At 42.9% G+C, this 19316-nt stretch overlaps 1 protein-coding gene across 1 annotated transcript in view; it reads left to right on the top strand.

Moving 5' to 3' along the window:
- Nucleotides 1–19316, top strand: part of htr4 (5-hydroxytryptamine receptor 4) — a 63131-nt gene that overhangs the window by 28261 nt on the left and 15554 nt on the right. The window contains exon 3 of the mRNA XM_026330567.1: nt 18718–18831. Coding sequence (XP_026186352.1) covers nt 18718–18831 — 114 coding nt within the window. The remainder of the gene's footprint in view (nt 1–18717; nt 18832–19316) is intronic.

The raw sequence follows: 19316 nt of genomic DNA, 5'->3' as shown, positions 1-19316 counted from the left end.
GAGGTAGGCCTTACATGTTGGAGTTCAGAAACATTCTTGATTCTTCAGTGTAAACTTTGTGACCTCAGCATTGGTCCAGCGACACAAAACAAGATAAAATGTCCAACTGACATGCAGTACAGTCCTGCTGGAAGGATGGGACACCATGTTTCTAAATAATTTGGATAAATGAAATTATAGTTGTTACTCTGGATTCTAATCAGGGGAAAGTGAAGGCTGTGCCATGTGATTCACTTCTTCTTCATTCCCATCAAATCAGTCAGTGAACTCCTGCGTCTTCTTATAGAAGTGTCTGTTTTCTTTCTTAATGTATTCAGGTTTTTCTCCTAACACACTGTGAGTTATTCAGACCAAAACAATGTCACTAAAAGAGGCTGCAGGATCTGTGCTTTCTGTGGCAAAGAGAAAAAAGAACCAATTACTAGCAGCCTGTATGAAAGGTTCATCCACACTGACTCTTTAATGGGGAAATAGCAGACATGGCTGCTGCTTTGTGTAGTAAACCAGCCTCAAAGGTCTGCAGTTAAAAAAGAAGCAGAATTTCATGCCCTGTTTCTTCTTCAAGGGCGCTGTCATCTTCAGAGCTTTAGCTGAGGAGACAATAGACTGAGATTTCTGCTGCACCCTCTGCCTCTGTGGAGGACTTGCCCTCAGGCTTGTTGGTTTCATTAGAACAGGGATCCTGCTCAAACTATTGTGTGGTCTTTTTTCTTTTGTTGCTTTGGAAAGTAAAAAGTCATTTTACGGTTTCCTCCGCTCAGCTAACATCCTTAAGCCCGGAGGAAGACAGAGAGATTTGAATTTTCTCAAATCAGCACTGTGCAGGCGTACTTGGAGTCCGCTCGCTTTGACTCACCAACCTGCCGATGCCTGGAATGAAGGAAAAAGGCAGAAGTGCGGTAGTTCAGCAATATGGAAGGAGAATAGAAGGTGAACCAGACCCAGATGGGACAAGTTGTGTGTCTTTGTGCTGTGTTTCTACTCTAAATATCTGAATATGATTAGAAAAACTGCCTGTTGTGGACGTTTTGCTCTGCCAGAGGTCAAAGCTTGTTGTTTGTTATTTTGATTTCCATGTGTTGTTACCTTGGCAACACTTATCCTGCTGGTAAAGGTGCTATGAAAGAACTGGAGCCCTGAACACATCATTTCAGTGTTTAGTTTTAAATCCAAGCATCTCGCTAGATTTTGAAATTTATTGTCCAAATCTGGGTCATCATCCATCCATCCATCATCTAGACCCCCTTAGTCCTTAACCAGGGTCCCAGGGATCAGCTGGGGCCTATCCCAGCTCTCTTTGGGTGAAAGGCAGGGGTCCACCCTGGACAGGTCCCCAGTCCATCACAGTATCATAGTCAGTCCTTAATAAGCCTGTTCCTGTGGGAAGGTTTCCCTTGTTTCTCAACAATGTCTGATAATCTCAGTATAACTGTGATAATAATATCTCTAATTAACTTCCAGAAAGTCACACAACTCTGGAATAATTGAACCTAAACTAAAACCCCAAGCACATGGTTTTACCTAATGATGTGTAGATGCATTTGTTTTACGTGTAGTAAATGTGACATAATGCATCATGGCACACTGTTCAACTGAGACGAACCACGTCTGCTGCTCTAAAGTACCTTTGTCTGCAGTCAGGGCTGAGCTATAGAAAGAGCTGAAAAGTGAGGATGTAGCTTTTAGCTTCATATTCAGATGTTACAATCAAATCTTTCTTCAAAGTTTATTATTCTAATTGTGCAGGCCATTAAAACCATTAAAACAGCGACACCAAGCATCTCCTCAGCCTCTCCCAGCTCACGCTGCGTGACAGGAGAACGTCCCTGCAAACATCCATGGATATCTTAAACCAACACCTTATATTACATGTGCCAAACACTTCCTGCAATGTAATAGCTCATGTCAGAGACTTTTATGCAACCACCGAGTGCAATCATCCCGGAACAGGCCTTAAGTCAATACGATGCAGTCTGGTAGACTCCAGCCGATCCTGCAGCAGCGAGCTTCTCTTTCCTCTCCTCGAATCAGTTTTCCTTCTCGCTCTGCTGTTTATCTCCCGTCTCCCCTGCAGCCCCAGGTGTCCTGTGACAGATCCTGTTTTCAGGATCATCGCTTTCAACAAGAAGGTTCAGCCCCAGATAGCATGAAGCCAAACAGATGAAAAGAGCAGGTCATCTCTGCCCGCGTCTGTTGTTACAGTACGTTTGTCAATTGTTTACTCATTCGTTCACTCCGAGCATATTTATTTATCTTTGTAGAAAAACAGCAGTGGAGCTTAAGTGGAGCATAAGAGATGCTTCTACTAAAAGTTAGTTGTAAAAATCTCAAAATGTCAAATTCAGCAGAAAAGTTTTAGAAAGATGGATGTTGTTTTTTGTGTGTTTTATTAGATTACATTCAGTTGAGCAGGTGTACCTAATAAAATGGCCTGCATAGTTTTTTTGGTTTTTACGTTAACCGCACTTCCTCTACCATTGCTGTGATAATTTTCTAACCTTGAGTGTGTGATTTGTAGAAAGCCTAAATATTAAAAACCAAAATGTTGAGTCGCTTCTCGTGGACACTCTGCTTATCAGGAAAACAAAGGGACAAACAGCCTGTGGTGTCATTCATCTGTTTTGCAGCAACATCTAAACCTGTAGATTTGTGATTTGTCCTGTTGTTCAAGAGTAAATGGTCTTTTTATTTTTTAGTTTGGATGCAGAGTGTGTCGGGGTTTAGCCTCTGCTCTTTAGCTTCGTTTCATAGTCTCTACGGATCCTTTCACGGTCTATCACCTCAAGCCACCTGTACATAATTTTGACACACTGATTCTTCGGTGCAGCCGCTGCAGTGACGAATCAATGTGTTTTTCTGTCCCTCCATTCAGTCTTTGCTTTAGCTGTTCCAGAGTGCAGAGTTGGCAGGCACCGCCGTCTGTTTCTTTCACAAACTGAATAATTCATTCAGCAGCTGCTTACCTAATCTCAATAGGAAATCCTCCATTCATACAAAAACAAGATTTGCTGCCTGTAGCTGAACATGCACGCACACAAACGGAGGCACTGGAAAACCAGGATACTGAGCTTTCCATTCAGCCCAGACGGCATCATGTCAGTGAATCGAAGCACACCAAGGATGCCGTCAAAAAGCACCGGCGATGAAACTGACGTCTGTCGGGCCCCTGAATGTGTTATCCCTGCAGATGGAGAGGAGTCACCAGGAGGTGGAGAGTGTGTGTGTATGCTGGGTGGGCTGAGTGCTCCATTATACAGTGTTTTCAACCCAGTTCTGTTCATGCCTGACAGTGTGATTTGTCCCACGTGTCAGTGATGGCACTTCCAGGCACATGCTGGTCGGCGTCACCGCCTCCTCCTGCTCTTTGACTCCTTCCTTTCAGAAAACGGCGTATTGTGCAGAATCCTCCATCAGCTCGCTCATCTCGTGTGATTCACCACAGGCCCGACTGTCGGCTGTTTGGCTCCTCTTTGGTTGGAACGCCTGCGTTCAGTCCGTGGGCGCTCGGGTTCCCCAACATTATGGTTCTGTTTAGACACAGCACTCGCAGGTGACGGTCTGGCTTCAGACAGAAACACAGATTGTTTCACTTTTAACCAAATCCATGGCCTTTCCCTGCCTTTGACCAAAGTATTCATTTAACCACATAAATGTCTGCCATTGCATCTCAGAGAAAATGTATTTTTGGTTGCAGTGTAGTTGCACATTAAACGTCATTTCTAGAAGACAGGGTTGTTCCAGCAGCCCCAGGCAGCTGTCAGCTCCAGAGCTTTGATGAACCCACTGTACACAGCAGCAGACAGCTGACAGATAAGGGCAGCAACACGCTGGTGGGGACTCTGGTGCCGTTGGCAGCTAAAGGGTGTGAGGTTTCCCTCAGGAGCTGGTGGACTTCAGCATGGAACGTATTTGGTGCAGAGTCAGTCTGTCTGTTGTGGATCTAAGCCGTTAGCTTCAGGTAAACCTCAGGCCTGTGCATGAGAATATAGAATATAGAATAAATACCTCAGTGCTGCGTGTTTACAACCGTATACAACCATAAGTGTTGACTTATCACATCATTACTGTTCATGTGGCCTTTGCTGTCAGTCGGTAAACTTCTGACCAGGCAGTAAACTGAGCCGTCTGACATCTTTAAACGGGCAACATGCTCACATCAACTTTACACACAAACTGAGTATAAACAAGTTTCTTCAGTGTTTTTAGTGAAGAGGCCTTATGGTGTCTGACTGTAGACCCGAGGTTCACAGTACTTTCTCCATTCAAAGTGGTACTTGGGCAGGTGTGGGTGAAATTCACTGCAAGTAACACAATATTATGAAGTTCTGTAAATACATAGTAAATATTTACTATTCTGTAAACAGTAGTAAACAGTCTGAATGATGGTAAAGAGACTTTTAACTCAGTGAGTTTGCCCCTGAGGGAATTTCAAAAGCAGTTTGAGACCAAAACACTTTAAACTGTAGAAAACTCACAAGACACTTTACCTGTTAGTCTTTAATGTGGTACCAGTTTGTTTTAAAGAGTGAGCTCAGGTTAAATTAGCTGAACAGCACAGGACCCGTGAAGTAACCTGCTAAAAAAGAATGAGATTTGAGGGATTGTTCATCACACTTTCATTTTCATTTTCTTTCTTTCGTCCCTCCCTAAGCTGCGGACTCTGACTCCATTTATCACTTTGAAACGCTGAGTGTTCATTCTGCAGCACTAATACGAGGCAAAAGCAGGACAGATGACGGCAGGGAGACTTACACAACAGCTACCTAACAAAAAAGTCCTGGCTGTGCAAAAGACTTTAAGCTCTAGTCGTGTGTGTTCAGCAACACAGACCTGGAGAGAAGGAAATAAAGTAGAACGATTGCTGGGGGAAGTTTCTCTGACAGCTTCTACACTGAAACAAAAATGCCATATTTCACCTTGAATTGCAGAACAATTAGCTAATTTGTGCTAACAAGTGTTTCTGAGCTAAAGTCTGCCCCTTGTTTTCACACAGAGTTGTTCTCTTTGATGCACACAAGCTAAGGACTGCTGCTGAGAGTGTTTATGATCTCACACACACACACACACACACACACAGTAAATATATCATCTTTCTGTGACACATCATTGTATCTCTGCAGACTCTCTAAGCTCACTGGCACTGTGCTCGGCACAAACACACAGGACAGTGGTCTGATGTTGGGGAACCGCTGCTGTTTGCTGTGGCTGATTAGAGCGTCGGCAGCAGATTAGACCAGGAGAGGGACACACGGTTAGATATGCTAAGGAATAGTTGAGCCTCACATGGACTTTTCCAAAGATCTTTATAGATGCTACTTATTTATAATTCAATGTAAATGGATCTTAGTTCTTGTGTTCAATGCACCTGTACACTGCAGTGTATAATGTCATAAAAGAATGAGAGCACTGCTTTACTTTCTGATACAGGTAGATGTGACAGGTATGTTCAAACCCGGATCTTCTTTGGATCCTGTGGAGTTTGTTTTTCTACAGAGCCACAGTCCAAACACATAGTTAGGTATATGGATATACCTATGGAATAGCTGCCTGTCTATGGAGCTCCTGTGATAGACTGGCAACCTGTTCCAGATCCTTGCCCCTGTCAGCTGGGATTGGCTCCAGCCGCTGCCCCTGGAGGATAAGCAGGAACGGATGGATGGATCAGTCAGGAAGGCCAATTTAATCTCTTCCTTGATGGAAAGAGAAACCAGGCTCCTGCCCTGAAACAGACGCTGAAGTCCTACAGTGTCAAGGTGCTGCTGTTTGGACTCGGCCATCAGTCATTTTACAACAGAACAAAGTGAGCGGCACACGCTGGTTTGTGTGTCCTGCCCTCACAGTGAGTCATAGCTTTGCTGCAGTTTTCATTGCATCGTCTTCCAGCAGCATCTTATAGCCAACCCTTTGTATGAGAGACAGATGTCCCTCATACAAAGGTTTGAATCTTGGATTTTAAGGATCTCAGGTTTAGTTTGATGAAATTAGAAAGTTCATTAGACGTTTTCCTTGCGATGCACATGAAGTTTTGAGCCAGCAAAGGGGAATTTTAGTCTGGCATGTCTAAACCTGTGTCACCTGCATCTGTTTGGTATTTTGGTGACTGGCTGTCAGGGAGGAGAGCTGCAGTCAGGAGGGAACAAGCTGCACGGAGCAGCTCTGCTGTCATGTTAGTCCTGCTCAGACCAGATCAAGATGCACTGTGAAAGCTGCAGGTGGCCTAGTATGCATTTGCAAAGCGCTGCACATGTAAGCACATCCTATTCCAAACCATAAACTGTCCCTTTTTATGGGTGACAGGGAATAGTAGAATTATTTCAAGATGGAAAAAGCAAGATATGATACTGCAGCTCTGGAGTCTATAGCATGGACTGTCTCCGCCTCCTCCCAGGCTAATTTAAGGAGGTGCACTGTATATTCACTCTGCATCTATGTCACTTTGTTCTGTAGAGATGCTGTGGCATTGAATCTGCACCGTTCTGTCAACTATAATTATAATATACTGTAATATGAATTTCCTAAATGTAAAGAAACTTCTCCAAATTGAGGTCATATATATATATATATATATATATATATATATATATATATATATATATATATATATATATATATATATATATATATATATATATATATATATATATATATATATATATATATATATATATATATATATATATATATATATATATATATATATATATATATATATATATATATATATATATATATATTTTTATATTTTTTTTTTGTCCAGGCCAAAATCATCATCACATTATGGTGTCATCATATTTCGTGCACAGTTTCATGTCTTTGTGCAGGAAGGTCCCGTCAGTGATCGTCCACATCTGTCAACATAAAAATGCACGTGTGCCCGACTTCACTGACATGTAATCATTTTTATCTGCAGGCCCTTTTCAGAAATGTCCAAACGGCCCTTCCTTTAAAAGATCGAGTCTCAGAAGGAAGTTTCAGTTCCACAGCTAAAGCAGCATATCAAACCTAAAGTACCAAGTGTAAATGTGGGTGCTGAAATATGCCAATATGGATGGTACAGACTATAGTTGACATTTGTTAAAGGATCCCACCCACAGCAGAGACACTGCAGCCAAATAATTTATTCAGTGAATCATTATTATATGATCATTTAAGAAGACTCAAGGGAGATTTTCAGTCTTTGTTGTTTATTTTAGGTAGCCACTGGCTTTTGGCTCAGTCCTACTCAGAGCCCGTTTAAGATAAGTCAGTTAAATATGCAGAAATGTGAATAAATGTGTATTTGTCTTATACAAAAACCAAACATCATCAAGCTTCATGTTCACATACAGAAACAGAGCAGACGACGAATAAAATCACTCACCTCATCAGCTGCACGGACGGAAACAAAGTGTTTATGTGAAGACAAGGGGGAAAACAAAAAAATGGGTTGAACGCTGCCAGAAAAATGTCATAAACCTGGTAATTTGGATAAACAGGCTCCTTCATCCACAGACAGCACCACTGCTGTTTGATAAACTGAATGTGGTCTGATTACCGGAGTACAGAGCAGCCACAGGACTGACATGCAGGAAGACCAAGGCTCAGATTTTACCAAACCTCCTCACAAAATGTGTGTGTACAATAGCCTGTGTGTTAATTTGCCCCATTAACAGTAAATTTCACACTTGAAGAACGACAGCAGGGAGGAGTGGATCAGACACAAACAGAACCAGTTTCAATAAAATTAGCTGAATCAGTTTTATGGGACATGGTGAGGAGGAAAGTTTCTTGTCCTTAAGCCCCAACAGTAGAAACTACACTTGGTGTTTTTAGGTTTTATCGTCTGGTCCTTGTTGCCCCTCAGCATTTACGACTTTTACACAAGACTCACTCACGTCATTGAGATAATTCTGGTGTGATAATTCTGTTAATCCACATGCCTCTGTCAGCTAATTTATATGAGAGAAATAGCCCCATGACAATTAGCTTACTCTCATTTAGTCTTGGTTCTTTGCAGTAACAGCTGATTTGGGGATTTGCAGATTAGAAAAAGTCTGATTGTCGGTTTCTGTGTTGTTGCCTCTATGGAGTCGTTACACACAGAGTCTGCCCCCATGAAACAACTTGAAAGTCATCTAAGAAAGAAGAGTGAATCCAGTCTGAACAGTGGTAGGTTTGTTTCATGCAGTAATAGCAGCAAACACTTAGACTGACAGGCCATAGAGATGTCAAGCACAGACGGCATCTGTAGCCCAGAGGTTATTATGGTAGCTATGCATAGTGATTGGAAACAGGAGAAGCTAGCCTGGCTCAGTCCAGCATCTAAAAATAGACCCACTGACACTCTCTGATTACGGTGAAGCTCTGACCCTTTGGCCCTTCATTTAAATATTTATGCTATGCTAAGCTAATCACAGCATGACTCCTTTGTTAACACAGTTAAAAACCCTGTCATCTCTGCAAGAAGCTCAAACGTTCATCAGCCTGAGCTGCTTCATACTTGAGCACTTTAAGCACTGAGCATAGTTTACATCCACAGACGTGCAGCAGAGTTTTTGGTTTATACTTCCAGTAAAGTAGATTTCAGTAAAACTCCACATCTTTCAAACTAGTTTCAGTGATAAATCTAGTGCAGCAGCTGAGTAACCAGCAGCACAACACTGGACGTGGATGTGAGTGAATGTGAAATAGGGCAAACACTAAAGATCAATAATTCAGGCACCTTTTTCTGGAAGAATTAAACTGGGAGTCAAGTTGCCAAAGGACAATAATTTGCCTGAGCAGTGTGGAGACAATAGATTGGCCCTGATTCTTCCTGTTTAATATAAAGTTGTCTGAGCCCAGTAAATGTAATGGCACAGAATGATGGATTGACCTGTAGTTGTAGTGAGATGTTGTTCCACCTCCTCTTCTCTCCACCATCGCTCTATTTATTTCTGTCTGCCTCCGTCAGCATGTGGTCGGCTGGGGCTTTTTCTGGTTTCTTTCTCTTTACTGTCTGCATGTCTCTCTATTTCTGTCTCTCCTTCCGTGATTAACCTTCTCAGTGTCCCTGACTCCTACGCTTCTCTCAGCTCAGTGAGTCCAGTATAGAAATCCCTCCAGCTACCTGTGCTCTCAATATCGCACTCATCCCCAACCTTAAGAGCTTTAACGGACATCCATCCTCAGGCAGGAGACTCCACTCCAACACAGAACTCTCCCACAGAAGCAGGATCAACATAAAATATACCTGCTCCTCCTAGTGCAGCTGCTGCTGTGTGTTTTATATTATACTCTGGATGCTGTTGCATTTCAGTGCTCAAATATTATGTCTGCAAAAAACTTCAAAAATACTTAGTTTATCCAAAACTTTATAAAAAGACTGAAACATCATCCCAGTTCAAACCACTGTGAGTAGCTGAGCAGTTTCCCAGAATAAGAGATTCATGTTAATATCTGAATGAATAAGCCAGTTACTGTCTCAAGCTCTTGCACACAAGTTAAAGAAATGAGACTGTAAGTGATGGAGGAGAACGGGGAGATGTTGTCTGTTTGATGCCAGATGTGCAGATGTACAGATGTGGAGATGTACAGATGTGCAGATGTACAGATGTGCAGATGTACAGATGTGCAGATGTACAGATGTGCAGATGTACAGATGTGCAGCACTGAATGGTTTGGTCATGAGGTTTTAACAGCATGTCTCCACATAGAAGGTACATAGATGTTTTACGCCCACGAGAAAACAATGATGTCTTTGTTAAAGTGACAAGCTGTCCAGTTCTACAAACAAGCGGATAACCATTAAGTGTGCAACACAAATATTAGACCCAGTTTGATGTTTGTGTAACAGTGATGAATGAAACTTGTCATGCAATACAAATATTGTGCAACAGACACTTGAAGTGTTCCTGCTGCCGTGGTCTATCCCTGCTCTGTGTCCTAATTCCACACTGCAGACTAATATTGACACTGTATTCAAGAAACCATTGATATCAATAGGAAATAATGAAATGCATGCTCCAGCAGATGTCAACCTGTGGCCTTTGTACCATAATTATCGTCATAAAGTAAAGGTTCAGTTCCACTGATGATTACATTTCACAGGAAAGTTGCTGTTTGACGTGACACTGGTTTAACTGTAACAAACTAAAAAAGAAAAAGTGCTTTCTGCTGTGTGACACTGATCTCTGATCTGATCCGCGAGCGTCTTTCTGCTGCTGCGGCGGGGACCGTCGGTCAGAATGTGTTGCCAGGCAACACAAGCTGGTGTCTGGCTGCATCCATCGCCAGCTTGAGCTTGTGGCTTTATAAACCGGACATACTCTCAGTATGTAAACAAATCTCATGTCCAACCGATTGTTTGATGGCGTTGGGTTTTTAGATGCGCTCTGTGTTGCTCATGCTGTCGTTGGGTGTAGGTTTGAAAATGGAAAAGTAAACTGGTGTTTACCAGTGTTGAGTGAACAAAGCTAATCGACCTGCTAACTAACGTGGCATCAGGAGGGGAATAGTGACAGAGGCCGTTTCTTCTTGCGCAGCAGGTTCACTGCCTGTTGTATGAGTGTGAGAACAGCTGAACGAGAACAGTTAAAAAAAAAACAGAGTCCTTTCTCTCAATGGAAGGAATCAGATGGGTCCTCACAAAGACCTAAATTCAAACAGCATTACGAGCAGAAACACAGTATTTTTTTTTTTTGTTTTTTTATTTCTGTTGTTTTTGGAAAACCTTGTGATGAGGAAGGTGATGATGAGGAGCAGGATCACCAAAGCAACAACCATCTTCTGCTTTCATACTGGCTCATGCAAGTTGGTTTGAGTGTGTGAAACTGTGAAAATGTGTCTGCAGTCTTTGTTTTGCTCACTTCGCTCCAGTTTGTGTTGTTCTAATGCAAAAACCTGTTTATTCATTTATTTGTTATTATTTCCGCACACTGGGACAGTAAAATGTTCCTAATAGTGTCGTTTATCACCCAGTGCCCTGTGGCATTAGCTGTGTTTAGTGCTAATTAGCAAATGTCACACTGATGTGTGAGCATATCATCATGCTAAGCTTTAGCCTTCGAGCTGCCAGCATCACTATAGACTCAGTCTTTATTTAATCCACTTGAATTTGTCTCCTGACGCAGCCTCTGACACGTACTCTCAGCAGACTCATTTCTTTAGGCTTTGCTGAGCGTGTGAGCAGATTCACACTGGAAGCTGGCAGTGGTTTAACGTGGCTGCCAGTTGGTTTGAGATCGAGCAGCACAGGGTCGTGCTCCTTTTCTCCGCCTCGTGGAAAAAGGTTTCAGAACGACAGAATAAAAGAGATGCCAGTCATTTCTCCCAGAGCTATTTCATAGCTTCATGGAGCTGTGGATGGAGTCCGGATGCGATCATGTGCTCGGTCACATGTGTTGACACCAGCTCAGTATCAAACCCGTTCCTGGTCAGACTTCAGGCTCCAGGTGCAGCCTGTTCCCGGATTTCCTGTGCTGCACCAGGAGGTGACCAATAAACGATTGATAATTGGAAGGGAAACCGATGCCAAGTAATTGGATGAAGCTGAGCTCATATAAAGTGGCCTGTCGCATGTTTCTTCAGCTTCAGTGTGTGTGTGTGTGTGTGTGTGTGTGTGTGTGTGTGTGTGTCTGTGAAAATTGTAATGAAGACAATTAGCTTCAAATGACTCACAGCACTTATTAGCCCACATTAGCGCTAACGGCTGTCTGAGGCCTCTCACTGCTCTGTCACTAATTTGTGTTTGAATCACACAAGGAATTAGTCAGTGACTACGAGAAGGGGAAGGAGCTGCAGCCTGTTTTCCTCCTTCTGAAATCACAACTGTGCTTTACTCATGTTCATTTTCACTTGCTCTCAAATCACAAGAGGTGAGATGGAGCTGAGGTGGAGGTGGAGTAAAAACCCAAAGCTCATTATTTCTCACCTATTTGAACACACCTGTGACACATCCACCTGGACACAGAGAGTTGAGTAACACTTTCACATTAAAGGGAGCATCAGGGTTAATTAAAGATCAGTTAATGAGATTAGATTCGATCTGGCTGCAGCGTGTGATGAGGATTTAATACATCACCACGCTGGATACTACACATTGTTATTTTCCTTTATGGCTTCAAGCTTCTTACATTTCCCTGAGGCTGAGTAATTCCATAATAAACATAATTGCAGTGCTAATAATAATCAGTCGGCTGTAGTTCCTTGTTTATTATGATCAGGTGCAGTATTTACTTGCAACCTTATACATGTTTCTGTCCAGTCAGACAGATTTGAATAATTGTGTTTCTTTGCATGAGATCCTGGATCAGATGTTTGACGTCTGCAGGCCTGCGGTGTCTTAGGCTCCGAAGGTTCAGCAGAAAACAAGCGAAAACACATTTAGTCATTTAATTTTCTCACAGGCTGTTTCACTTGTATCTGGACTATTTGAGCCTGAGTCCATATTCATGTTTGGCACTAAGAAAGAAATTGTGAATGTAATTGCATCCTTAGTCATCCACATCAACCCAGACTGTAACGACTTTTTTTTATCACGGGGCAGATTTCACGCAGACACACTCACGACTGTGACGTCTGTAACTATTCCCATCGCTCTCTGCTGTATTTAATGTCAGGACAATTAGTGGACACTCATTGTCTTCCCCCACCTACGCCACTGGTCACGCACCATCAACTGTTCCATTCAGGAAGACACATTACAGTCAGACAACCATCTCAGGAGTCCGGGTGACGTTCACCAGCTTGAACCGGTCTCAGCTGTTCCTGGTCCGTTTGTCCATTACACTGGACACAGGAAACACTGAGGAAGCTGCCAAATGACACATCTATGTTTTGTGTCCTACTATGTGACTTTAAGAGAAAGCTAGCAGACACTCAACAACTAGCTGCTTCACAGCCCTGACTGTTATGATCACGTGCTGACGTTCTCCATCTGAGGTACAGGGAAGAGTCGATGCTTTCAGCTCCTGTCACTCATCTGTCAGCTGGTTAGAAGCTCGTCCAGTCACCTGAAACATGACTTGGATGCACGAGCACTGACGGCGCCCTGACTGGGAGAATTCCTCATGTAGCAGCGATGAAGAGCGGCTGATTGAAATTTCAGGTCAGACGCTCCTGCAGGATGAAACTAGTGAGCCGACATGTCCAGGAAACATTATCAGTCTCCTTTCTCCTCTTCTGCTGTCGAAGGAGCTCAGTTGTTATTTCTCCCTGTCTGAGAAAGTAAACATGCCCTTACCTGACTCTCATAAACATGATGCCTCTGCACCGACGCTGCAGAACTAGTGTATGATCTAGACCCAGACTGATTTTTTAAGTTTTCATGAAAGTCAACCCTGCATTAATATTAAGATGAGGTATTATTACCATGCTGATGGATATAGAGGTAGAAACTGCAGCTGTTGTGTGTGTGTGCGTGTGTGTGTGTGTGTGTGTGTGTGTGTGTGTGTGTGTGTGTGTGTGTGTGTGTGTGTGTGTGTGTGTGTGTGTGTGTGCGTGTGTGTGTGTGTGTGTGTGTGAGTGTGTGTGTGTGTGCGTGTGACAGAGATGCTGCACCGTCAAGAGGAAAAGTCAGACCTGAACAGGTTTTGATTGACATGCACATGAATCTGTGAGGAGCCTGAATGATTGTAATTGTGCTGCTGATGATTATGATTGCTTCTGGTGTGTTGTGCGGTTCATCGTGTGCAGGTGGTGTTTTGCTCGTTTTGAAAAATCTGTCAAATCTGTCAGATTCTGCCTCTTCTCCCTCTATTATGTTGTGAGTGCAGCTCACAGCCTCAGCTCTGTTTTGGGCTGTGAGAGTGATGCATTAGTGTTTGTGATAGTTCAGTGGTTGGTCCTGACGTGAGTCACCTTCAGCCGTCACCTTCAGACTCATTCTTTTCTTGTGTTGGATTTTAGACTTTAGGCTTTCTGAAGTTATGGGCTGCAGCGGATTGTGAGGCTTCTACAAGCGTGACATTCACAACCATAATGATGGGTGCACGGGGCAGGCTTTAAAAAGCTTCATTTAGCTGTGCAAACATTTGGATGGATGTTATGAAGCATCATTGCAACCAAAGATTTCCTGTGAATGTGTCCTGATACCTTCTTGAAACAGGCTTGTGCTAGTTGGTGCTGTCAAACCTTTTTCAGAGATGAGGCAAAGGTGACAGAGACTAATTGGAACAAAACTCCTGCTTGACCTGTGCACAAACAGAAATCTGTCTTTCAAAGTAATTTGCTTCATGACTGTTCGTCACGACGAAGAAAATAACCTGTAGGGGCTAGAAAACACCACTTCACCAACAGTGTGGGAGTTTATCACTTTCACTGTGGCCAAAACAGCCGACACAACTTGACTGATAAGTTAAAAAGGTGTGTAACTGCAGTTTGAAACTTAAGCTGTTTTAAATGATGTTTTATTTATTGATCCCAGAATCTGGGAGGAGTTTTCTGGCCTAAGGTTTATTTAAAAAGATTCCATACAGGTGTCAGGTGTGTCTCCTGGTCAGAACCAAAATGAGTCGAGGTTTTAGATCTCGATGTGATGATGTTCAGTATTTCACTGTAAATACAGACTTATTCAATTTCTTTACGTTTCCTGGGGCGAATGTCATTTGACACAAAGTTTGTATCGTCCTGCACTTTTCATTTATTTCACAAATAAGTTTTGCTTATTACCAAGTGGGAGAATGATCGATTCTGCTCAGTCTCTCTGTACTTTCCAGCTGAGTGAACCACCTGCTTTCCTAATTCCTAATTCAGTTTTACTCCAGAGCTTTCAAGCGTAATTATTCTCTTTTTTGTTTTTTGGGCTCAGCCTTCTCTCTTATGGTCCCATGCAACGGGAAAATCTGTCATGACCCAGTCCTCTGTTCTGACACATTTTCCTTTGTTTAAGATGCAGAGAAGCAGCGTCTTTGATACCATTTAGGACAGCACCCATTGCTTCTGGTGCCAGTTGCATAATAGCAGGCTTGTTTTTGCCTGCTGAGAGGGAACGCCAGTGTCCAGACAGCTATTGTTTGCAATTAGGGATTCCCACTGAAGCCTTCAGCGCCAGCCAAAATATGGTGAATTTGTTAAAGAAAAACAATGTAAAGTTGGAGAGCTTCCCTGCTGATAAGATGTTTGCTCGTAGGATTTGATGGGAGTATTCAACTGGGTGATTGCACAGAAAACAGGCCTGGATGTCAGAGGAAAGACAGGACGGCATGTAGGGACGATGAGATGTTTGTGGACAGGGTTCCCTAAATAAACCGTTCCCGTTTTTCATAGGGGCACGAGCTGCTCTTGGTTGCAGCATCAAGTTTAAGTGTTTAATGTGGTTCTTTAAGGAAAAAAATACAAGGAGCCGGGCTGTCCTCCTAAAATATAGAAGCCAACTACAACTCCCATGGTGCATTTTTAGCAAAAAACATCAGTTCATCAAACTGAAAATTCAATGAATGTGAAATGTCCCTCATTTGATATTATAGGGCAAAATAAAACATAACATTATTATTGCAAACAGCTTCTGTGCTAAGTGTTGTCACAGTTTGGGTTGAGGTTATCACTCAGGGAGTTAATGTCTGTGCAACTGTGATCACCAGCCGCGACTGTCCGTCTGTTTCCTCCGTACAAAGGCCCAGGAAACGTTTGTCGGTCACTTCCACACCTTTAACGTCTCTCACTCTAACGTCCTCCTCTCACATAAGAAAGCTCAGAGTTTCTCCTGCAGGACCTCCCACCCACCATTGGTATGTTTCCCCACACTGTTGTGTCCTCAGATGAACAGGAGAGTAGAAGCACTTAAATCATCAGCACATCAGAATCCAGCCTGCACTCTCCTCTGGCTGATTTAACTCTGCTGCCATTTTCTGTTGTCTCATCTGTGTAGTGATGTTTATCCTATATGTGCGCCCTAGAAATAAAATCTGAAATAACAGCACAAAGAGGCTCTTTGACTCAAACATTTCTGCATCCATATTTGAAACCTGATGGATGCTGTGTGTGATTCTGTAGAGGATTCAATGAGAAATAAAGGCAGGACTGTGTAGAATATGTTATAATGATCTTGAGAAAGAATAGATCTTGTCTTATGAGGGACAAAAGAAAGAAAGCAGCTGTCCAGTAATGGGCCGGAGCTTTAAAGCTTCTTGTCTGGTGGATGTGTTTCCCGTCGCGTCTCATCCATGTCTGCTCTCCTAATTGAGGCTGCTGCTCTCTGATTGCCCACCAGAAGTTCAGCTAAGCTGTGGGTCAACGGTCACATGTGTCGGATGTCGACAGGATTACAGGTTTTCGTTTAACTCTCTGTCGTCCACATGCTCAGTGGCAGATAAAATAGGACGAGATGCAGACAGAGTTCTTCGTACATATGGAAAATCCATTTCAACACGTCGTGTGTTGGTGCAAAAAGACGACCAGAGGCACATTCCAGTCACTTATCAATGTGTTGCTCCAGTGGAAACACAACACTATTTATTTCTGCAGGTTCACGTCGGCCCCAGAGGTTATTGGCTCCTGTTGTTTCCAAACTGACATTAGTTTGACAGGAGCTAAAGGGAAATAGAAGCTGATGCATGTTTTATCCATATCCTGTGAAAATGTAATTTTAACCTATTAAAGGCGTAAACAGTCACATTTAATGAACTTGAAATAAGCATCAGTTTTCTCCTGTAAGGTCTTTTTGAGAGGCTGATTTCAGAGTTTTCGAGAGGTGGGGCTGGTCATGAATGGTTACTGCAGTGCTTTGTGTGCACACGGGTCATGTTACAGCGTATGGGGCTGTACAAATAAACCAGACCTGACGTCTTACTTTCTAAAATGTGTGTAATCATGGACGCCCAGTGAGCCGGTGCAGTGCATGTCAAAACATGTCAGGACCAAGAGGCTTGTGGTGCCTCATTTGAGTCAAGACTCTCCTTGTGGCCTGACCCCACAGTGGAAGGAGCAGCAGATTCACAGGCTGAAGCACCAGGCTCAGTGAAGCCCTGGGGTTGTACTGTCCAGCTCCCAGGTACCAGCGCTGTTGCTGAACCTAAACCTAATGAATCTTTTAAAAAGCCTGACAGATGGTTGCTGAGCTTAATTGTTCCTGAAATATTAGGAAGCAGATTCCAGCAGTTTGAGAATCTGAAGCTGACTAATGATCAGTGAGCGGGTGCTGTAAGCTTTGCTCTAGGTCAAAAACTCTTAGATAAAGCTTGAGTTAGCATTCAGCCTGTTACAGACGCAGCTGTGTCACTACAAGAACATGCATATCAGCGGCTCGTTCAGAGGAAAGGTCAGCTTAAAGCTTCAAGATGAAAGAAGATCAGTGTGGCAGCTCTAGCTTTTTTAGGTGGGGGGGGTGATGATGTTTCTGTTGAGAAGCTGTCAGCAGTCCCATTTGATCTGATTAGTGTGTTGATCAAAGAACAAGTCTCCTTCACACACTGTAACTTTGCCTTTGAACCTCAGACGGTGTGAGTAAAATAATTTGCCAGACAGGGACGACGGATGGCTCCCGACTCCTGCAGCGAGTCATAGAGGTGTTTATTAGCGGATGATGGAGACTGTGGACAAAACATGAAACACAAAACAACTGAAGTGCAGCCAAATTTGTGATTTCAGGACCAAAACACAGAAATGGAAAATTAAAATTTTCCTTGTGTAAAATGCTGTTTGTCAGTCGTGCTGCGGTGGTCGACGGTGATGGTGCGTTTCTGTGACGCCCACCTGCCACACTTTCAGATGCAAGACCTGCAAAGCTCAGGAGGATTACTGTAGTGCATTACCAATGTCAAACAGGTCTCAGATTAAAGGTCTTTTTCAAAGGGCTCCTTAACCACACGCCTCGGTTCATAACTCGTGCTGGTTTCTCTGCTCTACCTTGGCATTTTGTTGAAGTCAGGCCAAGGTTATATGTTCCCCATGGTGGATCAGCGATAAGCATCTTACATCTGATTTTCTTAAACTGGGTCTGAAGAAAAATCACCTTTTTGTTACTGTGGATGAAGGCATGTCCTGTCATCCAGCACTAATGAGCTGATAACTCACAAAATAAAAATATCAGCAGGAGTTGGTTGGCATCACAATATAGTTTATTGGTTTAATAATTCAGTAAATGTATTTAGTTATGTTCCCCCACTGGATTATTTTGTCTGAATCTGTGGAGTTTAATGGTCGTCAAGGTGTCCTGGTCCTGCCACAGCTCAGTCTCTTTAAATATGGTCTGACGTGTGTTTTAAAAACCAACAATCATTGGTAATTAACTCTTCTTGTACAAGAATCATTCATTGTTCCTGTGTCTGAAGCAGAAAAACAGCGACAGAAATGTCAGAGTTCATTTTTTAATTTCATACCCTGATGAAGCAGGATGCCTCTGAGACGGAGGAGCTATAAATAAGAAACGTAGGAGATATATAGTGTTTTTATTAAAGCCACGTTCAGATAATCAGTCTCTGAACGTGTTTGTGTAATTTCACTAAAACCCTTCAATAAAAAGCAGCATTATCCTGCAGGTCAGTGGTGTATCAGATTTCAGATAAACTGATGACCAACAGAAATTTTATTACACATAAATCCAGCTTTCCCTGGATGGAGCACACACTCATTAAAGGTTTTACTGCCAGCGACTGATACTGTACCTGGACTTAATTTGGAAAAGTTGAGTAATCAGTGGGAATGGGTTATATTCAGCTGAGGCAGCACCACGTCATAGGCCGACAGGAGAAAGATTGATTTTTAAATAAAAACTAAGCAGCATTAGTTTTATTCTGCTTTCTGTTTCTTGTGTTTCCATAGCGACAGCATGCCAAAGCGGATGGCTCTGATCTGTTTCCTGTCTCTGGTCATGCTGATGAGCATCCTGGGAAACCTGCTGGTCATGGTGGCCGTCTGTAAGGACCGACAACTCAGGTGGGAACGAGCTGCCTCTATTTTATTCCTCTGTATAAACAAGCAGCTTCAGGTGAACAAAACCAACTTTGAACATCTGTAACATCTGTAATACTGTTTCTTCAACACTTTGCTGGAACAACAACACATAAGCCAAACAGGTGAATTCACAGTGTGTCTGGGCGTCTGTTTATTTGACTGAGACAGTGTCTTTACGAAGAAACTGGTCTGTGTGTGATGGGAGGCAGAGCTGAGGCCGACTGGTCATGTGGTTTGCTCTTCTTCTTCTTCTTCTCTGCACCTTTTCTTTCTCTTCTTCCCTTGTGTCATCTCTTCCTCTCTGCCTTTTTCTGCGTCACGTCACCCGAGTTCAGCGCGACCTTTGCCCTGAGATTGTTGACATGAGGGGTGTGTGTGCGTGCACACTGAAAAAGTTATCACAGGCAGGTGTGTGCGTGTCGTGAATGTGTGTGTGTGTACATGGAAATAGTGAGGTTTCATTTCTG

This window comes from Mastacembelus armatus, chromosome 10 (assembly GCF_900324485.2).
Source record: "Mastacembelus armatus chromosome 10, fMasArm1.2, whole genome shotgun sequence".
Taxonomy (NCBI): Eukaryota; Metazoa; Chordata; class Actinopteri; order Synbranchiformes; family Mastacembelidae; genus Mastacembelus; species Mastacembelus armatus.
This window is presented reverse-complemented; position numbering and strand designations above follow the sequence as displayed.